The 21,179-nt window shown below is 35.3% G+C and overlaps 1 protein-coding gene across 2 annotated transcripts in view; it reads left to right on the plus strand.

Annotated features, from left to right (window-relative positions):
• LOC117335990 (endothelin-converting enzyme 1-like) overlaps nt 1–20,886 on the plus strand; it is a 35,388-nt gene extending 14,502 nt beyond the window's left edge. For both annotated transcript variants that reach the window (XM_033896296.1, XM_033896297.1), the window contains exons 4-15: nt 573–719; nt 5,506–5,595; nt 8,067–8,203; nt 9,843–10,065; nt 10,329–10,424; nt 10,614–10,691; nt 11,063–11,345; nt 15,638–15,789; nt 16,012–16,083; nt 17,667–17,762; nt 19,492–19,565; nt 20,166–20,886. In XM_033896296.1, coding sequence (XP_033752187.1) covers nt 573–719; nt 5,506–5,595; nt 8,067–8,203; nt 9,843–10,065; nt 10,329–10,424; nt 10,614–10,691; nt 11,063–11,345; nt 15,638–15,789; nt 16,012–16,083; nt 17,667–17,762; nt 19,492–19,565; nt 20,166–20,265 — 1,548 coding nt within the window. In that variant the 3' untranslated portion in view covers nt 20,266–20,886. The remainder of the gene's footprint in view (nt 1–572; nt 720–5,505; nt 5,596–8,066; nt 8,204–9,842; nt 10,066–10,328; nt 10,425–10,613; nt 10,692–11,062; nt 11,346–15,637; nt 15,790–16,011; nt 16,084–17,666; nt 17,763–19,491; nt 19,566–20,165) is intronic.
• The last annotated feature ends 293 nt before the right edge of the window (nt 20,887–21,179 follow it).

The following is a 21,179-nucleotide window of genomic DNA, read 5'->3' on the forward strand; positions in this document are numbered from 1 at the left end:
AATGCCTTATGTATATTTACAGCATTAGTTTTATCTTTTGATGTTTATTCATAGAAAAGGTCTTATGTTTTGATATATATTTATAGCATCAGTCTTATGCTCTGAGCTCTATTTATAGAAAATGTCTTGTGTTCTGATATCTATTAATAGTAAATGTCTAATGTTCTGATGTCTTTTAATATCATCAGTCTTATATTCTGAAAGTGTTCTGATACCTATTAATAGAACCAGTCTTATGCTTAGATGTCTATATATACACTGTAGTAAAGACTTAAAGCTCTGATATCTATTTCATAGCATAAGTCTCAGGTTGTGATATCTACTAATAGGACCAGTCTTATGTTCAGATGTCTATTTATAGTAAAGGTATTATGGTCTTGATGGCTGTTTATAGCATCAGTCATATTTTCTGATGCCTATTTATAGTAAATATCTTACGTCTTACGCCGATTTATGTAAAGGTCTTAATCGCTGATTTATTAACTTTGTCTAATGTTCTAATGTCTATATCATCGGTCTATTTATATTGTTGCTATGCCATCCTGATGACCTATAATGTTGTCTATTTATAGTATCGATCAGACCTGCGAAAGATGATGATGACCCTGTCGACATACATGTTACGAGACTCCAACGTCACTCTGGACGAGGCGACAAAAACGGAGCGCCTAAACACTTTCGTCAACGACGCATTCTACGTGGAATCCATGCTGGCCAATGTTAGTATCAACAGACAGTCGGGTTCATTTGTTATATGCTATGTTACTTTCTAATACGTAGTTAGAGTATGATGCCCCCTTATCAGGGAAATAGCCGTTTTTCGGTATGTACAGTGTAGCTTGAGTAATTTGGTTTGTAAATGAAACAGCGATTATTCGCTTCGGGGGACATTGGTGAGGAAAACATATTTATTCTTCAAGCTTTTCAGATTATCCCAACCAAATTCCGTTTTGGATTTGAAAAATAGTCTATTGAAATGTTTGATATATTGCAATTTATTGGTTGTAATTCTCACTATTGGTTATCTATCCGCCAAACAGTAATAGTTTCCGTGACGTATCAAACATTGCTATATACCAAATTAGATAAGGGCACTTCAGCGTCAATGTTTTAATGATCTGGATTATCGAGCATGCAGTTTTTCGTTATACTAATTGCTCGTTCATTAATGAATGATTATCACCGGAACGCCATTTTATATTCTCTACTTATACCTAAGCGGATTATTGATGGGAAAATATTGTAATCTGAAGACTTTGCCAAATCTGGGGTGTTAATATTTACATCACGCGCATTGTTTATCAAATCCGTTTCGACATTTTCAAAACCAATAGTCATGAAAAGTAGTATGTCATGCCTAAAGACTTTCCACAAAGATATACATGTGTATTTACAAATATATCATTTATTCATTATTTATAATCTGTCTACGTCAGCAGCCCAGATTGTCAATGGGGGAGTTCTATAAAAGTCCTCCTAAAATGTCAGCAAATTCAAGCTGTACCCATTTTTGAGCGTTAAAATACCTATTTCACAATCAATACACATATAAAAAATATATTATTTAATTGCCCAACAACCAAAAGTACCATAGTCAAACATGAAGTAAAAAATGTATTTCCATAGGAACAGTGTCTAGTGTTTCCATAGGAACTGTGTAAAACGTTTCCATAGTTCAAGTTCTTAATTACTTTAAACCAATTGGTTCATATGTAAAAGAAAATACAACAAATCAACAAATCCTCCCACTGCTCGCACATAAGCACACACTCAAACTGGTCCACACACCCAGAAAACCGGCCGATTGCAGCTAGAATAGTGTAGAGAAACATCTCTCATATTTTGATACTTAGATTTACACCATCAGTCTGAAAATAACTAATTCAGCAATGACATTTACAGAGATACATAATGGATTTACATACATGTTAATTAAAAGTTTATATATTTACGTTATGTATAGTATAATTATTACATATATATTGACATATTGCTCAAGACTAACAGAGTTAATTTCGATAATGCCTAACTCAATATTAAAACATCACATTTTCTTTCTCTTCTATAGTTAATATTACGACACACATTATAACAGGCGGTTTCGTTTCTGATTACTTAAAGAAATGAAATTTGGTAGAATATCCAGATCTTTTTTGTTTTCTGTGCCAATTAGTTTTATAGATTTATACATGCTTGGTCTAGTAAAATTATATTTTTTATGAACTTACTTCTCAACTCTGTGTAACATTGACATTTGATTATGAAATGGAACTCATCTTCTATATCTCCATTATTACAAAAACGCACTTTTTAAGGTTACATGATATATCATTATAACGCCCAACCTCTACTTTTAACTAATGTGTGGACATTCTAATTTTACTTATTTCCTTTAAATATTTTGAACCTATTGGCGTAGTTGAATATGTTTTGCAAACCAAACTTATCACTTATATACTGATATAAGGCATACTTCAAAGTAGATTTAATCTTTTCTTTACACTCTTGTTGAAATACGTGTATGTTATGTATCTTAAATTTAATTACGTTGAAAATCTCTATCGTACTATCATAATACCACATATGTCCTAAGCCCATTCGAAATAATTCATTTCCCACATATTCACATATCCCATCCCCATTATCTAACGTTTCTTAGTAACAAGCTTGAACAATACAATTGTCTGAGTTGAACCAATATTTGATAATTCTTAACTTAAACTGCTCATTGGTATAGGAACTGTGTAAAGTGTTTTCCATAGGAACTGTGTCCAGTGTTTTATAGGAATTTTTGTAAAGTATTTCCTGAGTTTTCCTACTAAATATTCTATTGACTGCTCAGAATGCAGGATTCTGCAAGTTTATGGTTTATAAAAATAAAATTCGCGATATGACCTATATATTTATTTATTTTCATTTATTTATTTATCCATTCATTTATTTATTTATCTATTTATTATAAACATAGTGACCTGTTTAATAGAATAATTCTAATAATTTGATGCCAAATATATATGGAGTACGGCCAAATGTAGTTTTAAAACTTCATCCAAAATCATTTCTGGCCACATAACACACACTGATCCAACAAACTTTCAATAGTCAGGAATACTATTTATTCATCATGAATTATTGAATTATCCTGTCACACATTCGAATGAATTGTTTATTGAATATATTGCATCATTACTTTGAGGTTTAGTCACTTATATTTCTACATGAACGAGTACCATACTTTGGACTCTACTGTATATCAATTTGTATTGAAAGGTGCTAATTTATTGTGTGTCTTTTATACAATATTTTAGAACTTTAGGTCATCATGATAAAACATCTTGAATTTGCATTGCAATTGGAATACAGTGGGAAAACCTTCGGTCATTGTGCATACAAAATGAATATCCAAAACAGATGCTAAGTAAATTTCTTATTTTGGTATTCGATTGTCAAAACTGTGTGAGAATATAGACTGTTTTATTCCATAGCATTAATGACTCCGGCCACAGAGAAATACCTTCGAACATATATGTACAAGTACTGCTGTTGTGATCCCTCCGCTCCATGTTGACTTGTATGGTGTTTGAATTAGTTTACTGTGGTAAAACCCATATATATATACATTATGTATATATATATGTAAAAAACTGGTTATTGGTAGGTTTTATACTCTGACATACTTTCAGTAGCACAGCTCATTTCGAAGTGTTGGTGGAGAAATAAGAGAGCTAGTAAAGCAGCAAAAATCGACAATTTCTCAACATCCAACATAAAACTACTATATAGAGGCTATACACTCCAGGGTTAAGGTTACGATTATTAAGTGGTTATGGACTTATTTTACCCGTTATAGCGCACACGCTTAACTGATTTGTATGCTCGTATCCCAATATAACATTCTTATTTGTGTCAAGAGTCCGTTAACCACAGGCACATAAAAAAGTGTGTCATCGATTCAAGATTCCGGAAACGGATATATCCTTCTAACTCTCAGACCGTCGGTTCCGGATTCGGTCGTGTCGAAGGCCAATCGATTTATATACATCGCACATAATTTTCGCGAGTGACTTAGGTCTTGTAAGATGATAATCTCGTGCATATACGCATGATATATTGTCAGAAATAAATTACCCTGACATATGATACCAGGAAGAAAATCACCAAGACAATGCACGTGTTCAGTGAAACTGATCTTTATTTGTCATATTTGTAAAGACATTGTTTGGCTATTTACTTGTGATAAAATGTTTTTTTTTTATTATGAATGACAAGTGTATGAGTTAATCATGATCATATATCACCACTTATACACGGATGTTGTAGTGAGACTTTCCATGTTACTGCCCACGCTCTAGTCGATATTCAGGCCATTCCTACAATCTCGGTATCTCGCCGATGTCTTCAGAAAACGGGGATTCCAGTGAAGTATGTTCGGTTTAGAGGAGATAAAATCAACCATGTTTTATTTCGGGGCACGTCTTCTTCATTGATTCATGGATTATATTGACCTTCCAATTAAATTGAATTGGACCTTTTATGAAATGCTTCTTTTACCTTCACTAGCTATTCCAATTTAAAAGCAATGCATTAAATTATTAATATTGATTGAACTAATGACACTTTCTACACATTGTTACTGTAGAAGATATCAATTCTCGCCATTTCTTAATTGTTAATTTGTTAAAATCTGATAATGAGCTTAACTTTGCGTGTGAACAGTATGCCATTGTTTTGGTTGATAACCTATAGTTTTTGATTATAGAAATGAAGTTATGTACATTTTGGATATTTGATACTTTGAAAGAAAACACAAATGTGTATGTATGTATTCCTAACGATACCACTGGTTATAGAAGTAATACAATGACAACGGCCAGTATTGGGGATTGAATATCCAACAATCAGAAATTGTACAAAAGAAAACATAAATGTTAGTATCAACTACTAGTACCTCAAGTTCAAAATGACTATATATAATATTACACTACTGTCGATCATGCATGTATCAAGCACATATTTGAAACTAGCGGTACAATGTAGTTACACTGACAGAAGTAAGATATTTCTACATCATTTTTATAATGTGTTCCGAAATTGCTCAACAGAAAAAACATATACAAAAATCATGAATGGCGGTAATGTGTTCTCGTTTTGCGTGTTTCTCTGTGGTGCTAAAGATGCCAAAACATAATATACACGGTTATTGTTCTCTAAAATTTAGTGTCATACATTACGAAAACACGTGCTGATTGACAATGACACCAATAATAACGATATACAAATGTACCTAGTCAAAACATCCAAACCGATTTCAACGGCAATCTATTGTCTCGTCAATTCCGTCAAGGCTCCAAATCAGACGATCATTGACGGAGTTGGACGAGATGTTGCGATTGTCTCAACGGCCAATGATTAAACTATTGCAATTATATTTAACAGTAAAGGTTGGGTGTCAGTTGGATGAAATTAAGGCAGATATATATTATCTGGAAAACGTTTTTTTTCCAGATAACTCTCAATAGCCGACCCTCCTTCAATCCACATGCCGAAGAGGAGCGCGAGACTTTGCGTGATTTTGATACTATCACAGGAAACACTGTAAGTTATCATTGACCATGCAGGTTTATTTAGGTCATACAATGGAGCCAATACGGCAGGTTTTAGCTATATACTAGAATTCTATAAACTGTAGATGTAAAGTTGTTTTGTCGCCTTCTGTGATCACTTTAGCACTTTCAGCCTTTAACATCACTGACGAGTCATAGAATGAAGGAAATGCTGGATGATTCGGTTCAATTCATTCTTTTTATGATATCTTTTATACACACTTTCAATTTGTACTGCAAAATGCTATTATCTATGTCTTGTGTACAATACTCTGACATACACATAGCATATCTTATTTTTATTATACTTGATGACCATTTTATCTTGCTTGGCTCAGAATAATGAATGATTCTTAAATTGAATTTTATGCTGAAGTATGGTATTCCCCCTTAACTTGTTATATATCATATTCTTTTATCACATAAATGACCTGTTCTGCCATGCCATACTGCCATGTCATAAATATCGTAAGACATATGTGTAATAACATTAATTTGACGTCATAATAAGCATATTACGTCATAATAAATATGTGACGTTGCATGATTGTCTGGGTAGACGGAAACGTCCCATCCGAGCAGGATTTCGCCTGTCTTATATAAAAACGGAAAATGAATTTTTTTTGCTTGTATTCACAGAAATAATAGTTATGTGATAACTAGAATCTGACACTCGTGGCTATGTCATATGAAATTGATTAAACCCATTCAAAAAGTTGATATGCCACTCGCTTAAACGCTCGTGGTATACCAAATTATTGAGCTCATTTAATAAATTCCATATGACATGTCCACTCATGTAAGATCCTCTATATATGCAACGAATGACACTTAAGATAAATATAATACTCACAAATAAAAAGGGTGTTCATGTTGATATAAGAACAAAACAAACCATGTCCATGTCAAATTTCACTCCATCGGCATCACCACGTCAGGACGAAGAAAATGTCTGTCAAAGATAAGTGTGCAATGAAAATGTCATAAAATCATTTCACCATTATTCAAAAAAAATTTCATGTTTCTAAAATGATGTTTGTCCCAAATAACATCAATAATATCCGGTAGTACATTTTGATGGCTAAATTCATTGATCTAAAAAAGGTCAGCGAGGACGGTGGTATGGCGTGGTATGGCGTGATAACTGGATTCCATGTTATTAGGAGAGATGACCTTGTCACTAATATCCGTACCTGGGGACGATAACGCCACATCGGCACTAGCATTTCTTACCATTATGATGCATTTACTACCGTATAGGCAATAAAATAACTCACTTATTCTTCCGATCCAGCAGATTGATCGTATTTCTGACATTTGATCGAACCGATAAGTCCATTACATGTGGCTGTGCAACTTTGTGCCGTCAGGAAAACATGGCGTTGATGTACTTATCTCTTCTCTAATTTCTTACGTCGGTTAATTGATTTCCCACTTGTACCTTTACTTCTATAAACTAACTTTCCCAAATAAACAGTTAAAAATATTGGATTGAAAAACAATTTTTGATTTTTTTTTCAAATTGTAAAACATCACAGCGTCTAAAATCCTCAATGTCACATTTCTAAATGTAAATTATACCGCGTTTTATTTAGCTTTCTAGTAACATGCGAGTCGTTTTTTTCTCAATGAATTCATCTTCGCACGAAAACAAAAACCAGTCGGTCAATAGAGTTTGTTGCTATGAGACTGCCAATAATCAATTGGAAGATCTTATCACCAAACTTGACATTGATGTTATCAGCCGGAAATTTCATCGTTCTCAAGATTTCATTGCAATAGTCGTTTGCTTCACGGAATATGCTCAAGCATAGTTCACAACCATGGGCATTTAACCCAATTCGCCTTTTCTAAAGAGGATAAATGATCGAATTCACTTAAACACTTTAATAAACCATTTAATTCCACTTTTATAGTAATACTACGACGATATGATGTCAATCCTGAATGTATTTTGGTAAAGGGTTGTTCGAGTAACGGGCTAGGCCTGCCATAAGGTGTTGGTCTAGTAACGGGCCGGGCCTGTCATAAGGTGTTTGTCGATTAAAGGGCCGGGCCTGTCATAAGGTGTTGGTCGAGTAACGGGCCGGGCCTGCTATAAGGTGTTGGTCGAGTAACGGGCCGGGCCTGCTATAAGGTGTTGAATGTAGGGACTAACAAGACGTATAGAAAGCCAATACTTAAGCATGATTAGAAATTATATCGCCAGAGAAAAATAAGAGTTTTGCAAAATTAACGTTTCCTCGCAAACCTATTTCTCTTCTATTGACTAAATGTAAGGTTCAATCGTTATGCATTTTTTTTCACATTACAGTCTATAACACGTATTGTGTTGCATATTATTTCAACCTCTCCAATGACATACTTAAAGTAATTCAAGGGGAAACACTTTTGTCTCTGGCATCGTAAAACACATTCTATTTATCCGATTATGACAATAATAAAATCGGATTGATTTTGTAGATTGATTTCTCCAATATCATAACTTCCATGTTTGCGGAGGCGGGCATGAGAGAATCGGACAAGGTGGTACTATACGAGAAGGATTACCTTATCGCGATGTCAAACCTTGTAGGAACCTTGGGATCAAACAGCTCCAGGTCAGTTTTCCATTTAATCTTTGCTGATTGTCTAACCTTGGAGAAAACCTAGGACCACAAAGCAGCCGACCAGCTTTCATTTAGTTTTTGTTGACTGTATCACCTTGTTGGAAACCTAGACCAAACCGCTCTAGGTCAGCAGTCCATTGATCTCTGTTGATTGTCTAACATTGTAGGAAAACTAGGACCACACAAGTCAGCCTAATACCTATGCCTAACCGAGTAATGAATCAATGTGTAACTTTTCCTCTGTTCGATACCTACCCCAGTAGTGAAGCAAGCTGTAACTTTTCCTCTGTTCGATACCTACCCCAGTAGTGAATCAAGATGTAACTTTTCCTCTGTTCGATACCTAACCAAGTACTGAAGCAAGGTGTAACTTTTCTTCTGTTCGATACCTAACCAAGTACTGAAGCAATGTGTAACTTTTCCTCTGTTCGATACCTACCCCAGTAGGGGAGCAAGGTGAACCTGGCACCTGGTCGAATTTCTTTTTGTATCTGATACATGTCAATCAACGCACGACTCAAGGGTTGATTATATTACTTACCATCTCTGAACTGCGCAAGCATCAAGCCTAGCAGGAGATCTACATGTAGGAGGAAAGAATACCAGGTCATCAGAGTACTTATCTTGTAATTTTCTGTATACAGTAGAACTATTGATTTTGAGTTTTATAAACTCTGTGTCAACATGAGTGTTAGGTATTATTTATTATATTACTCGCGTGAATCATTCTTGATACATTTTGAATGATTATTCTTGGTATGGTGGTGTTCAAAGAAGACATATTTACATTACCGTAACCATAACATGAAGTCATTTGTAGGAAACTACTGTTTTCATAGTGACAAGACTCATCTGAATTTTGATTGCACTGGTATATTATGTTTTTTAAATGCAATATTAGATGGCAAATGGCCACTCTGTCATAAAATAAACCGCTATAATACTGAGGATCCCGAGTATCGGTGTAACATATTGATATAACTACCTACAATCATGAGTAACACGCATAATTGTGTTGTATATTAGGTATAACCATGAGTAACAACCCTTTTTTTTTTTTTTATTTATCTATTTATTTGTATGTAGTATATCATCTATATCCCTGAGTTACAATATCTGTATATAATTATGTGAAGTATATCATCTGTAACCCTGAGTTACAATCTCTGTATATTCCTGTATATATTTGTATGTAGTATATCGTCTATAACTCTGAGTTACAATCTCTGTATATTCCTGTATATATTTGTATGTGGTATATCGTCTATAACTCTGAGTTACAATCTCTGTATATTCCTGTATATATTTGTATGTAGTATACCATCTATAACCCTGAGTTACAATCTCTGTATATTCCTGTATATATTTGTATGTAGTATACCGTCTATAACTCTGAGTTACAATCTCTGTATATTCCTGTATATATTTGTATGTAGTATATCGTCTATAACTCTGAGTTACAATCTCTGTATATTCCTGTATATATTTGTATGTAGTATATCGTCTATAACTATGAGTTACAATCTCTGTATATTCCTGTATATATTTGTATGTAGTATATCGTCTATACCCCTGAGTTACAACCTTTTCATATCCCTTTATATAATCATATACATTTGTTAATATTTAGAATTCTAAGTAACTACCTGGTGTGGAGAATCATCCATAAATATCGCCAGGAGCTCTCCTGGGACTACATCCATGCTAACAGAGATTTCTACGTTGATCTCTACGGTGTACCAAACTTCCTGGGAACAGTGAAGTTCTGCTTCAACACCATGGAGATATATCTTGGTGACGCTCTCAGCGCCCTCTTTGTTCGCGATCACTTCTCCGACAAAAATAAAAATAAGGTAAATTCAAAGTTTGTGAAAAAGAACTGTTCAATTTTGGTGTGATTCAGTTAATCGCTTTTTAATTGAAATTCAGCAGATGTAAAACAGAAACCAAAATAGAAGTGATAAAAAGAAATTTAGAATAGAAAAGGGAAGCAAATCTCAAAGCATACACTTTGTATTCATACATTGATGGAGATGACTGTGAGTTGTGGGAGCTTTGTCTATTTAATTGTACACATTCCCATGTCACATCTAAAATTTCGTTTTCGTTTCAATAGGCTGTAGAGATCGTCAAATTTGTAAAAGAAGCTCTTGCAAGCACAACCGTCGACAACATTTTTGATCAAGCAACAAGAGCCAAGGCAAAAGAGAAAGTAAGTGTGGAACCTTCAAGCTATATCTCACACCTGTGAGTGTTAAATTTCTCGATACCTTGGACTACCGTATACTTCAATTTATTGAAACTATAAAAAAAGTTATCATTACGATATGAATTATATATTGCATTGTGATAATACACTATTTTATTGGAGGTTTTATTACATTTAAGTTTGTACTTGTAGTTGGACGCCTCCATGTACAAGCTGGGTTACCCTGATTTTTTGATGAATGACAGCGAGATGGATTCTATGTACTCATCGGTAGGTGATCATATATTGTTTTATCGAACATAATATGTAGAACATTTAACATTAGTCATTTAAAACTGTCATAATATTTGTATATTTTAACAGTACCTGTATCAGAAAACAATGTTTTTAACATTTCGTTCCTAATATTAGGTTATACTCTGCTCTACTATATCTAACTCAAAGTCTTTTAAAGTATGTTATAACAAGTGTGTCTTTTGTACAATACCTACTCATCTTTCCACATTAATTTGTCTTTTTCAGCAACTGTCAACATTAATTGTACTTAATATGTTAACTGTATATCAGTCCCTGTAGCGAAAGTATCACCTGAACGTATATTCCGTTCGCAACATTAAATTTAATTAAAATTTTTGTTGTAGCTGAAGGTGGATAAGGATGACTACTTTGCCAACGTTCTTAGTATGAACCAATTTATTAGGATCCAATGGAACAAGAGACTAATGAAGAGTCGTGACAAAGATGAATGGTTCTTCAGGACATACGACACGTTAATTTCCTACTACAATGGCTGGAATGAACTCATAGTACCGGCCGGTCTTCTCCAGTTTCCCTTTTACGACCATACGCTCCAGCACTACATGAATTTTGGAACAATGGGCAGCATCGTTGGGCATTACCTCGTACACGGCATTGACGAATGGGGTGATTACTACAAATTACAGTTACATATATTTATGTTTTTTGACAAAATAGTATCAACCCTCTCAGACAATAGAGAAAATGTCCCTTTGTGTAATGGTTTTTAGGCATCTTCTGTCTTGCCTCAAACAACTAAAAGAATGTTTAGATTGAAAATGGTCACCATATATGGCATATGGTGATATCTAATATAAACTTTAACCATATTTTTAATTCAACACTACAAAAATTGCATAGCATAACACAATCCAATTAATCATCTCAAAATGACAATCGTAATGAATTACCACAAAAGTCTGTAGGGGTCGCAAAACTCCGCCACAACACCGGTATAACATGCCGTCAACGTATAACACGAGTTGTATCTTTTAACGTTTCATTCTCAAATATAGTGACTATGGTTAGGTATCACTCGTTAATATATATTGACAATCCGTGATTTTTCCTGACTAACGTTAATTATGGAATCGCATTCTATAAATGATCTTAATGTATTAGCACATTTTCACATGCCGCCGATTAATGGGTAGTTTGATGTTTTAATCAATTTGGTACATACCGATCATAAGGGTGATCTTAATATCATATATATGTTTTTGCTTTTCGATAGACAAATATTTAAGAAAAAAAAATGGTTTTATATGAAATATGAATCTTTTCAGATACCTTTTCTATGTTTGAAAAAACAACAACAAACAAACCACCGTATATTAGTTTAGATAGCAATATATGTTTTTTACAAAATAGGTAGTTTTTGTAATGAATTAACTGCAAAGCTTAGCTTTGTTATTTAGGGATATAAAGAAGATATATCATCGAATCCGAAATAGAAAATCTAAATCGATTAAACGAGGGCAAAAAATAAACAAAAACATAGATGTTCATTGAGTCCTAAACATTACAAGGACAATAAGACCAGATGCATCGGAAGAGTAAGCGTCTCCTGTAACATCGACGACACCCGGCATACAAATCGACATCAAATCTAGGTCACAATCCAAATAAAAGTTAACCTGGCGTCAACGGAACCACTAGGTATAGCAACAAGCATCAAACACGTCAGACTTCACTATCACACAAGGAAATATGTCCAATGCTTTCCCATAGTCTTAATCAACCTGTATCCCCTAAACACCATCCTGCTAATTTCTCCGTTAGTAGTTGACATCGATCGCGGAAATCGTTACAATGCGAACAAGCCCTTGAATAATAAAATCTAATGAATATAGAATATGACAACAAGACATTTCAGGGATTTGACAGACGCCGTATTTATTACTAAAAACATATCACAGTGTGGTATCCACCCATGTGTCTGCTGTGTGCTGTCCATCCGTGTGCCTGTTATCTCTTATCCACCAATGTGTCTGTTATGTGTTATCCACCCATGTGTCTGTTATGTGTTATCCACCCATGTGTCTGTTATGTGTTATCCACCAATGTGTATGTTATGTGTTATCAACCCATGTGCCTGTTATGTGTTATACACCCGTGTGTCTGTTATGTGTTATCCACCCATGTGTCTGTTATGTGTTATCCACCCATGTGCCTGTTATGTGTTATCCACCCGTGTGTATGTTGTGTGTTATCAACCCATGTGCCTGTTATATGTTATCTACCCATGTGCCTGTTATATGTTATCTACCTTTATATTTGTTGTGTGTTATCAACCCATGTGCCTGTTATGTGTTATCCACCCATGTGTCTGTTATGTGTTATCAACCCATGTGTCTGTTATGTGTTATCAACCCATGTGTCTGTTATGTGTTATCAACCCATGTGTCTGTTGTGTTATCAACCCATGTGCCTGTTATGTGTTATCCACCAATGTGCCTGTTAAATGTTATCCACCCGTGTGTCTGTTGTGTTATCCACCCATGTGCCTGTTATGTGTTATAAACCCATGTACCGGTTTGTGGTATCAAACCGTGTATCTGTTGTGTGGTATCAAACCGTGTATCTGTTGTGTGATATCAAACCGTGTATCTGTTGTGTGGTATCAAACCGTGTATCTGTTGTGTGGTATCAAACCGTGTATCTGTTGTGTGGTATCAAACCGTGTATCTGTTGTGTGGTATCAAACCGTGTATCTGTTGTGTGGTATCAAACCGTGTATCTGTTATGTGGTATCAAACCGTGTATCTGTTATGTGGTATCAAACCGTGTATCTGTTGTGTGGTATCAAACCGTGTATCTGTTGTGTGGTATCAAACCGTGTATCTGTTGTGTGGTATCAAACCGTATATCTGTTATGTGGTATCAAACCGTGTATCTGTTGTGTGGTATCAAACCGTGTATCTGTTGTGTGATATCAAACCGTGTATCTGTTGTGTGGTATCAAACCGTGTATCTGTTGTGTGGTATCAAACCGTGTATCTGTTATGTGGTATCAAACCGTGTATCTGTTGTGTGGTATCAAACCGTATATCTGTTGTGTGATATCAAACCGTGTATCTGTTGTGTGGTATCAAACCGTGTATCTGTTGTGTGGTATCAAACCGTGTATCTGTTGTGTGGTATCAAACCGTGTATCTGTTGTGTGGTATCAAACCGTGTGCCTGATATGTGTTATCCAAACTTGTGCCTGTTATGTGTTATCCACCCGTGTGTATGTTGTGTGTTATCAACCCATGTGCCTGTTATGTGTTATCTACCCATGTGTCTGTTATGTGTTATCAACCCATGTGTCTGTTGTGTTATCAACCCATGTGCCTGTTATGTGTTATCCACCCATGTGCCTGTTATGTGTTATCAACCCATGTGCCTGTTATGTGTTATCCACCCATGTGCCTGTTATGTGTTATCCACCCGTGTGTATGTTGTGTGTTATCAACCCATGTGCCTGTTATGTGTTATACACCCGTGTGTATGTTATGTGTTATCAACCAATGTGCCTGTTATGTGTTATCCACCAATGTGCCTGTTAAATGTTATCCACCCGTGTGTCTGTTGTGTTATCCACCCATGTGCCTGTTATGTGTTATAAACCCATGTACCGGTTTTGTGGTATCAAACCGTGTATCTGTTGTGTGGTATCAAACCGTGTATCTGTTGTGTGGTATCAAACCGTGTATCTGTTGTGTGGTATCAAACCGTGTATCTGTTGTGTGGTATCAAACCGTGTATCTGTTGTGTGGTATCAAACCGTGTATCCGTTGTGTGGTATCAAACCGTGTATCTGTTGTGTGATATCAAAACGTGTATCTGTTGTGTGGTATCAAACCGTGTATCTGTTATGTGGTATCAAACCGTGTATCTGTTGTGTGGTATCAAACCGTGTATCTGTTGTGTGGTATCAAACCGTGTATCTGTTATGTGGTATCAAACCGTGTATCTGTTATGTGGTATCAAACCGTGTATCTGTTATGTGGTATCAAACCGTGTATCTGTTGTGTGGTATCAAACCGTGTATCTGTTGTGTGGTAGCAAACCGTGTGCCTGTTATGTGGTATCAAACCGTGTATCTGTTGTGTGGTATCAAACCGTGTATCTGTTGTGTGATATCAAACCGTGTATCTGTTGTGTGGTATCAAACCGTGTATCTGTTGTGTGGTATCAAACCGTGTATCTGTTGTGTGGTATCAAACCGTGTATCTGTTGTGTGGTATCAAACCGTGTATCTGTTGTGTGGTATCAAACCGTGTATCCGTTGTGTGGTATCAAACCGTGTATCTGTTGTGTGATATCAAAACGTGTATCTGTTGTGTGGTATCAAACCGTGTATCTGTTGTGTGGTATCAAACCGTGTATCTGTTGTGTGGTATCAAACCGTGTATCTGTTGTGTGGTATCAAACCGTGTGCCTGATATGTGTTATCCAAACTTGTGTCTGTTATGTGCTATCGATGAACCGATGTCGAAAGTCGAAGATATTCCCCGCACTGTAAATCAATCTTAAGAAATTTAAGTCACGTTTTCAGAGAAATTTGAAGAAGTTTTAATGAAAGCAAATGACAAATCATTTGCCATAAAGTCTATAATCATCTCAGTTATTTACTTGAAATAATGTGATAGAAGTAGAGAACTTTCGGTTCTTGATAGTGAGGCATGTCTTAATGGAAATGTGGATTTTGTTACCGAGACAGTTTTAAAAGTTTCCTCGTGACGTTAAATAATAATAATAGCAATGAAATAATATTTTCTTAGAAAGCGTGTTTATTTACAATTAGTTGCTGATTTCTGGATCTAGATAAACCTGTATTTTTTCAGAAAATATATCTTTTTAATGGTAAATACTGAAAATAATTATGAATCATTATGCATTTATTTTCAATATTCATATTATGAATTTTGCAGGAGCTTATTACCAAAAAGATGGGACAGTCGACTATTGGTGGAGCAACTTCACCAAGACCAAGTGGGACGAGGCCAAGACGTGTGTGAGTGACTACTATTCCACCAAGACCATGGGCCCATACACCGTTCCAGGGGACCCTAAACCTGTCAGCGTAAGTTAGACCAGAAGGTCTCTTATTTTCCAACGGCATTATTTTTATCAATTCCGAAAAAATAAATCATAATTAGTTCCGGGTTAGGCAGCTTAACAAACCAACTTTTGTTGTATGGGTTTTTGGGGGACTATTTTTATTATTATTTTATATTTAAGCAGCCTTTTATCAGAAGTAAATATGATTTTTTCAAATTTGTGTTATTGTTTGAATTTTCTATAGGTACCCGTGAACGGAAAATACTATGGCAATGAGGGTATAGCTGAGGCTAGTGGAGTCAAAGTGGCTTATCAGGTAAGTTGTGACAATTCAAAACAATGGGATAAGGTTGGCTTATCAGGTAAGTTGGGAGAATTTAAAACAATGGGATAAGGTTGGCCCATCAGGTAAGTTGGGATGATTTAAAACAATGGTATAAGGTTGGCTTATCAGGTAAGTTGAGAGAATTTAAAAGAATGGGATAAGGTTGACCTATCAGGTAAGTTGAGATAATTTAAAACAATGGGATAAGATAGGCCTATCAGGTAAGTTGGGAGAATTTAAAACAATGGGATAAGGTTGGCTTATCAGGTAAGTTGAGAAAATTTAAAAGAATTGGATGCAGTTGGCCTATCACGTAAGTTGGGAGAATTTAAAACAATGGGATACGGTTGGCCTATCAGGTAAGTTGGGAGAATTTAAAACAATGGGATGCAGTTGGCCTATCACGTAAGTTGGGAGAATTTAAAACAATGGGATGCAGTTGGCTTATCAGGTAAGTTGGGAGAATTTAAAATAATGGGGTAAGGTTGGCCTATCAGGTAAGTTGGGAGAATTTAAAACAATGGGATGCAGTTGGCCTATCACGTAAGTTGGGATAATTTAAAACAATGGGATAAGATAGGCCTATCAGGTCATTTGGGAGAATTTAAAACAATGGGATAAGGTTGGCTTATCAGGTAAATTGGTAGAATCTAAAACAATGGGATTGGTAGACCTATCAGGTACGTTGTGACAATTTAAAACAATAGGATAATGTTGGCCTATCAGGTTAATTGGGAGAATTTAAAAAAATTGGATATTTTTGGCCTATCAGGTAAAAAAACCATAGAGACAATATTTTCTTATAAGCTTGAACGTTTAAAACCAGGGGAATAAGGTTTGTTCATAAGGTAAGTTGGGATGGGGCAATAGAAGAGAGACAATTATTGCTATTAAGGATAAGGAAATTTCTATTCTAGTTCAATGTTAAGGTTTATCAAAAGATAGCAATGAGAGTAGCTATCTTGCCTTTGCTGTGATGTATAATTTAAAGGTGACATTGCGTGACTGGCAGGGAATGTCTAATGCCATCAGGATATCACCTATTCTTTGATAATTCATTTTCTTGACTATCAAATAATAATAACGATATTATTATTGGTTTTCCTGTTAAATTGTATGTCTCCTTATTTCCTATTGGATACTTGTCTTGTCGTTATCTCCTTTCGATGAAGTAGAATATCCACTTAGTTTTTAGACATGTTATACTTCACATAGCGTAGCGTTTTCCTAGGGGGCCGCGGTGACCGAGTGGTTAAGGTGTCCCGACACTTTAACACTAGCCCTCCACCTCTGGGTTGCGAGTTCGAAACCTACGTGGGGCAGTTGCCAGGTACTGACCGTAGGCCGGTGGTTTTTCTCCGGGTACTCCGGCTTTCCTCCACCTCTAGAACCTGGCACGTCCTTAAATGACCCTGGCTGTTAATAGGACGTTAAACAAAAACAAACAAAACAAACAAACGTTTTCCTACCATTTTCCTTTTTCTTAAGATAAATATGGTATGGAACGAACCAATTAAAGTCACGTCTTATTTTACACTGTATAGTATAATTATTGATACCCACTTGTATTTCAGGCTTATCTCAACTGGATGAAAAAGAATGGAGAAGAGAAGAAAGCTCCTGGCTTTGATATGACCAACGAACAAATGTTCTTCGTTGCGTTTGCACAGGTAAATGTCGTTCAAAGCTATTGAATGGTGGTGAATGCCATATGTTTATACGACACTATATAATACACACCCTTGGATGAATGAAGTAGGATCCTACCTCAATACATATAAGTTGGCTTCTCATACTTTGCGCATTTTATCTATTGAAACGCGAAGAAAAGCAGTTTGAAATAGTTATCATACTAAGTACTGTCAATACATGCTAGCGAAAGTCAAAATAAGCGCTATACATGAAACGCTCACTCATGTAATTTGAAAATATGACCAGAATAAAGGTCGACAATGATGCATGCAATGTATTTAATTAATATATATCAAAGAGGAAGGGCGAAATATACGTGGTAAATCAATTAATCCTACCTATCTCCTACAATACTTGTCACTGGAACTTTATACAAGGGTCATGGGTTCAGAGATGTTGCAATGAGTAATGTATCAAAAGTACAGGTACTATGAGCAACATTTTGACCTTTGACCTACATCAAAGCATCAAAGTTTGCCTGGGCCTGATCTGCTGCTCTTCTTGTCACTTATTACTTGGGGCATTCACTGTTTAAGCAGCCGCTAGCTGTCAAACAGTCAGTGTGTAGAATTAGTTGCAACACAAATTCATTTCTGTGCATTCTTGGCATCTGTTCATATCCGAAGGGACTGTAGGTCGCTGAGTTGTCTAGTTTAAAAAAACTGTGACATCATCGTCTGCGTATGGATGCGCGTCGCTAAGCAACTGATAGCGAGTTCTGTAACAAGCCAAACCCACCTCTGGTCTAATTGGCATGGCGGAAACAACCGATTACATGTGTTCATCACTGACGTTAGATGTTTCTAATAATTTGCATTAAACTGAAGCATTGCCTTTATACTTACAAGAAACATGGGTCAGCTTGTTTTCATTGATCATGCCTAACACGTCGACTTCACAGAACGGTGAATGAATATTTGATCTGGCAGTCTACCTAGTTGCGGGCAACCAGCTGAAATATATATATTATAGTATCAGTATTTCCCCTTTTTATTATTTTTTGTTTGCTAGTATTAATAATATAAAACTGATGAGGCAACGTATTTCTTGTTTAATTGATCAAAATTTTGTAATATGGATGTATGCTGTTTATGACTAAGCATAGTGCTTTTTAGGCTTTGCCTGTTGCCAAAATCCTTTTGTATCTAAAATCTGATCAATAGAATCATTCTGAAATGAAGTTCCTAGACAAACATATACGACCAAAACACGGTTAGGGCAGGTTGGTGCAAATGTGGGGATATAATCGATATAAACAGCTAATTGCATATAGAAAAGTAAATAAAATTAATATATATTTAATATGTATCAATCCATAAAAGTTATATATACACGGTGAAATTCACTAATTAACCCATATGTTGTTAGTGCTTTATAACCGAGAAAAATAATACGTGTGTGATGTTGTCAACACCTAACTAGTCGCTGGTTGTCAAAGCCTTTATTCAGACTTGTTTGACCCCGGTCATCTATCCAGTGACCGTCCAATTACCGCATTAAAATAGTACGATACATTACAGCAACTCGGTAAGCATAGAAACAAAATTATATAAGAACATGTTTACATGTGGGTTGTTTGTTTTGTTATTTAGAACAAGCTCAAATCCAAAACCTAAAGTTCTCCTGTCAAAAGTTGCATACAGTTATCATCTTTAAACATTGTCATTTTTCACCTGACCTTACATGTATATCGAATTGTATTTCCAGACCATGTGTTACACTAGGAACGACAACACTGCTTATAACCTTGCTATTCGGGGACGAATCACAGAAAATATCAGGTAAAAAATCTTTATATAAAAAGCAATGAAAAAAAAAAAAATAATACGAAAGTGTACATAGAAGTATGTAATCATGCCCTCGCAATGAAACGAGGTGATTATACCAAGGGCGGCTTTCCGTCAGATAAAACATGTCGGTAGAATTCAAACTTAATATACTCCAGCGAATATCAGATTCATGGGTCAAAGGTCAAATCAATTCAATGTAGAGCAAGCTACCACGATTAAAAAAACTGCTATTGAAGAAAATCCAACACGGCATTATTGTTGCTCTAAATAGTTAAAGATCAGTTTCCTACTCAAGAAGTCCTCATCGGGGAAAGTCAAAATCACTATATCCTCATATAGCAAAATCAGCCTTCAGCATGATTTATAGAAAACACCTTTGCGGAAACTTACATTTATGCATGCTGAGAAACAATAATAGTTTTGAGAACTAACGCAATGAATCCATATTTTTAACTGATGCCATAGCAATTCATTTTCCTGTTTATCTGTTTGCAATTTACCATTAAAGCACCTGTATAGAATTTGAAAATTCTTGTTTTGATTTATCGGATAATGACGGTATTGATTGGCATTTCACCTTTTTATTTACAGGACTAACAGTATTCTATCACAGTTACCAGAATTTGTGGATGCCTTCAAGTGCCCAGTGAAATCTCCCATGAATGCAGAGAAGAAATGCAGCTATTTCTGACACGTTTATCATAACCTGTGGTATACAGACATACGTTTCTGCTGAAGAGAAGTGTATTCTGACCTCCCTGTCAGGACAATGACTGCTTGGCATTAAGGATACGGTTGTTGTAATATTTTGTAAAATTATGTTTATATAATTTTAATACTTTCATTTGTAAGTATTTTTCTCTTCGTGCCATTGATAAATGATATTTAAACAGAATGATCAGAAGTATAGGAATCATGCTATATACTTTATTCATAGTATACCGTGTAGTGAAATGCACATTGATAAGTATCAGTACCATGATATGTCTCGTTAGCGGTAATCATTTGAAACATATGTTCGTTCAGTGTAATTTTTCATCAAATGTGAATTAGATAGGTTTATTATTTATGAATAAATCAATTTATTAAAGTAAGACCGTGTGTGTAAATATATGGTCTTTATCGCTTAGCCAATGGAACATGTTTCTTTGGCTCAGAGCCAGGGATTATACTACCGATGGTTGGATTCCTGTCGGGCACCCTTTCACAGGCGAATGCACTCATAAGCAAACGTTTATTATTTTTAGACGTTACACAGGATTTAATAGATATGATATACAGTAGGTTTTTTTTTTATAAAAATGATCTCTGATGTTTCACTTGTTATTCTTTTATATAGTTATTATTATTTCATCCGATGATACCATTGATTATTCAATTAATAAACCTTAATTAGTCGGCTCGTTTTTGACAAAATGCACGTTTGATTATATTTATTAATACGTGTACAATAAGCTGTGTGTTCTGTATAACCATATCACCATTAGACAGGATTTGACAGCGATTGAAACAGATACTTCGTTTATCTATTTTTGTCTGCTTCACACGTAATACAGATGTGAACCGATTGACCACATCAGCTAGCTAAATGGATGACATATTCTG

Source organism: Pecten maximus, chromosome 10, assembly GCF_902652985.1.
Source record: "Pecten maximus chromosome 10, xPecMax1.1, whole genome shotgun sequence".
NCBI classification, from domain to species: Eukaryota; Metazoa; Mollusca; class Bivalvia; order Pectinida; family Pectinidae; genus Pecten; species Pecten maximus.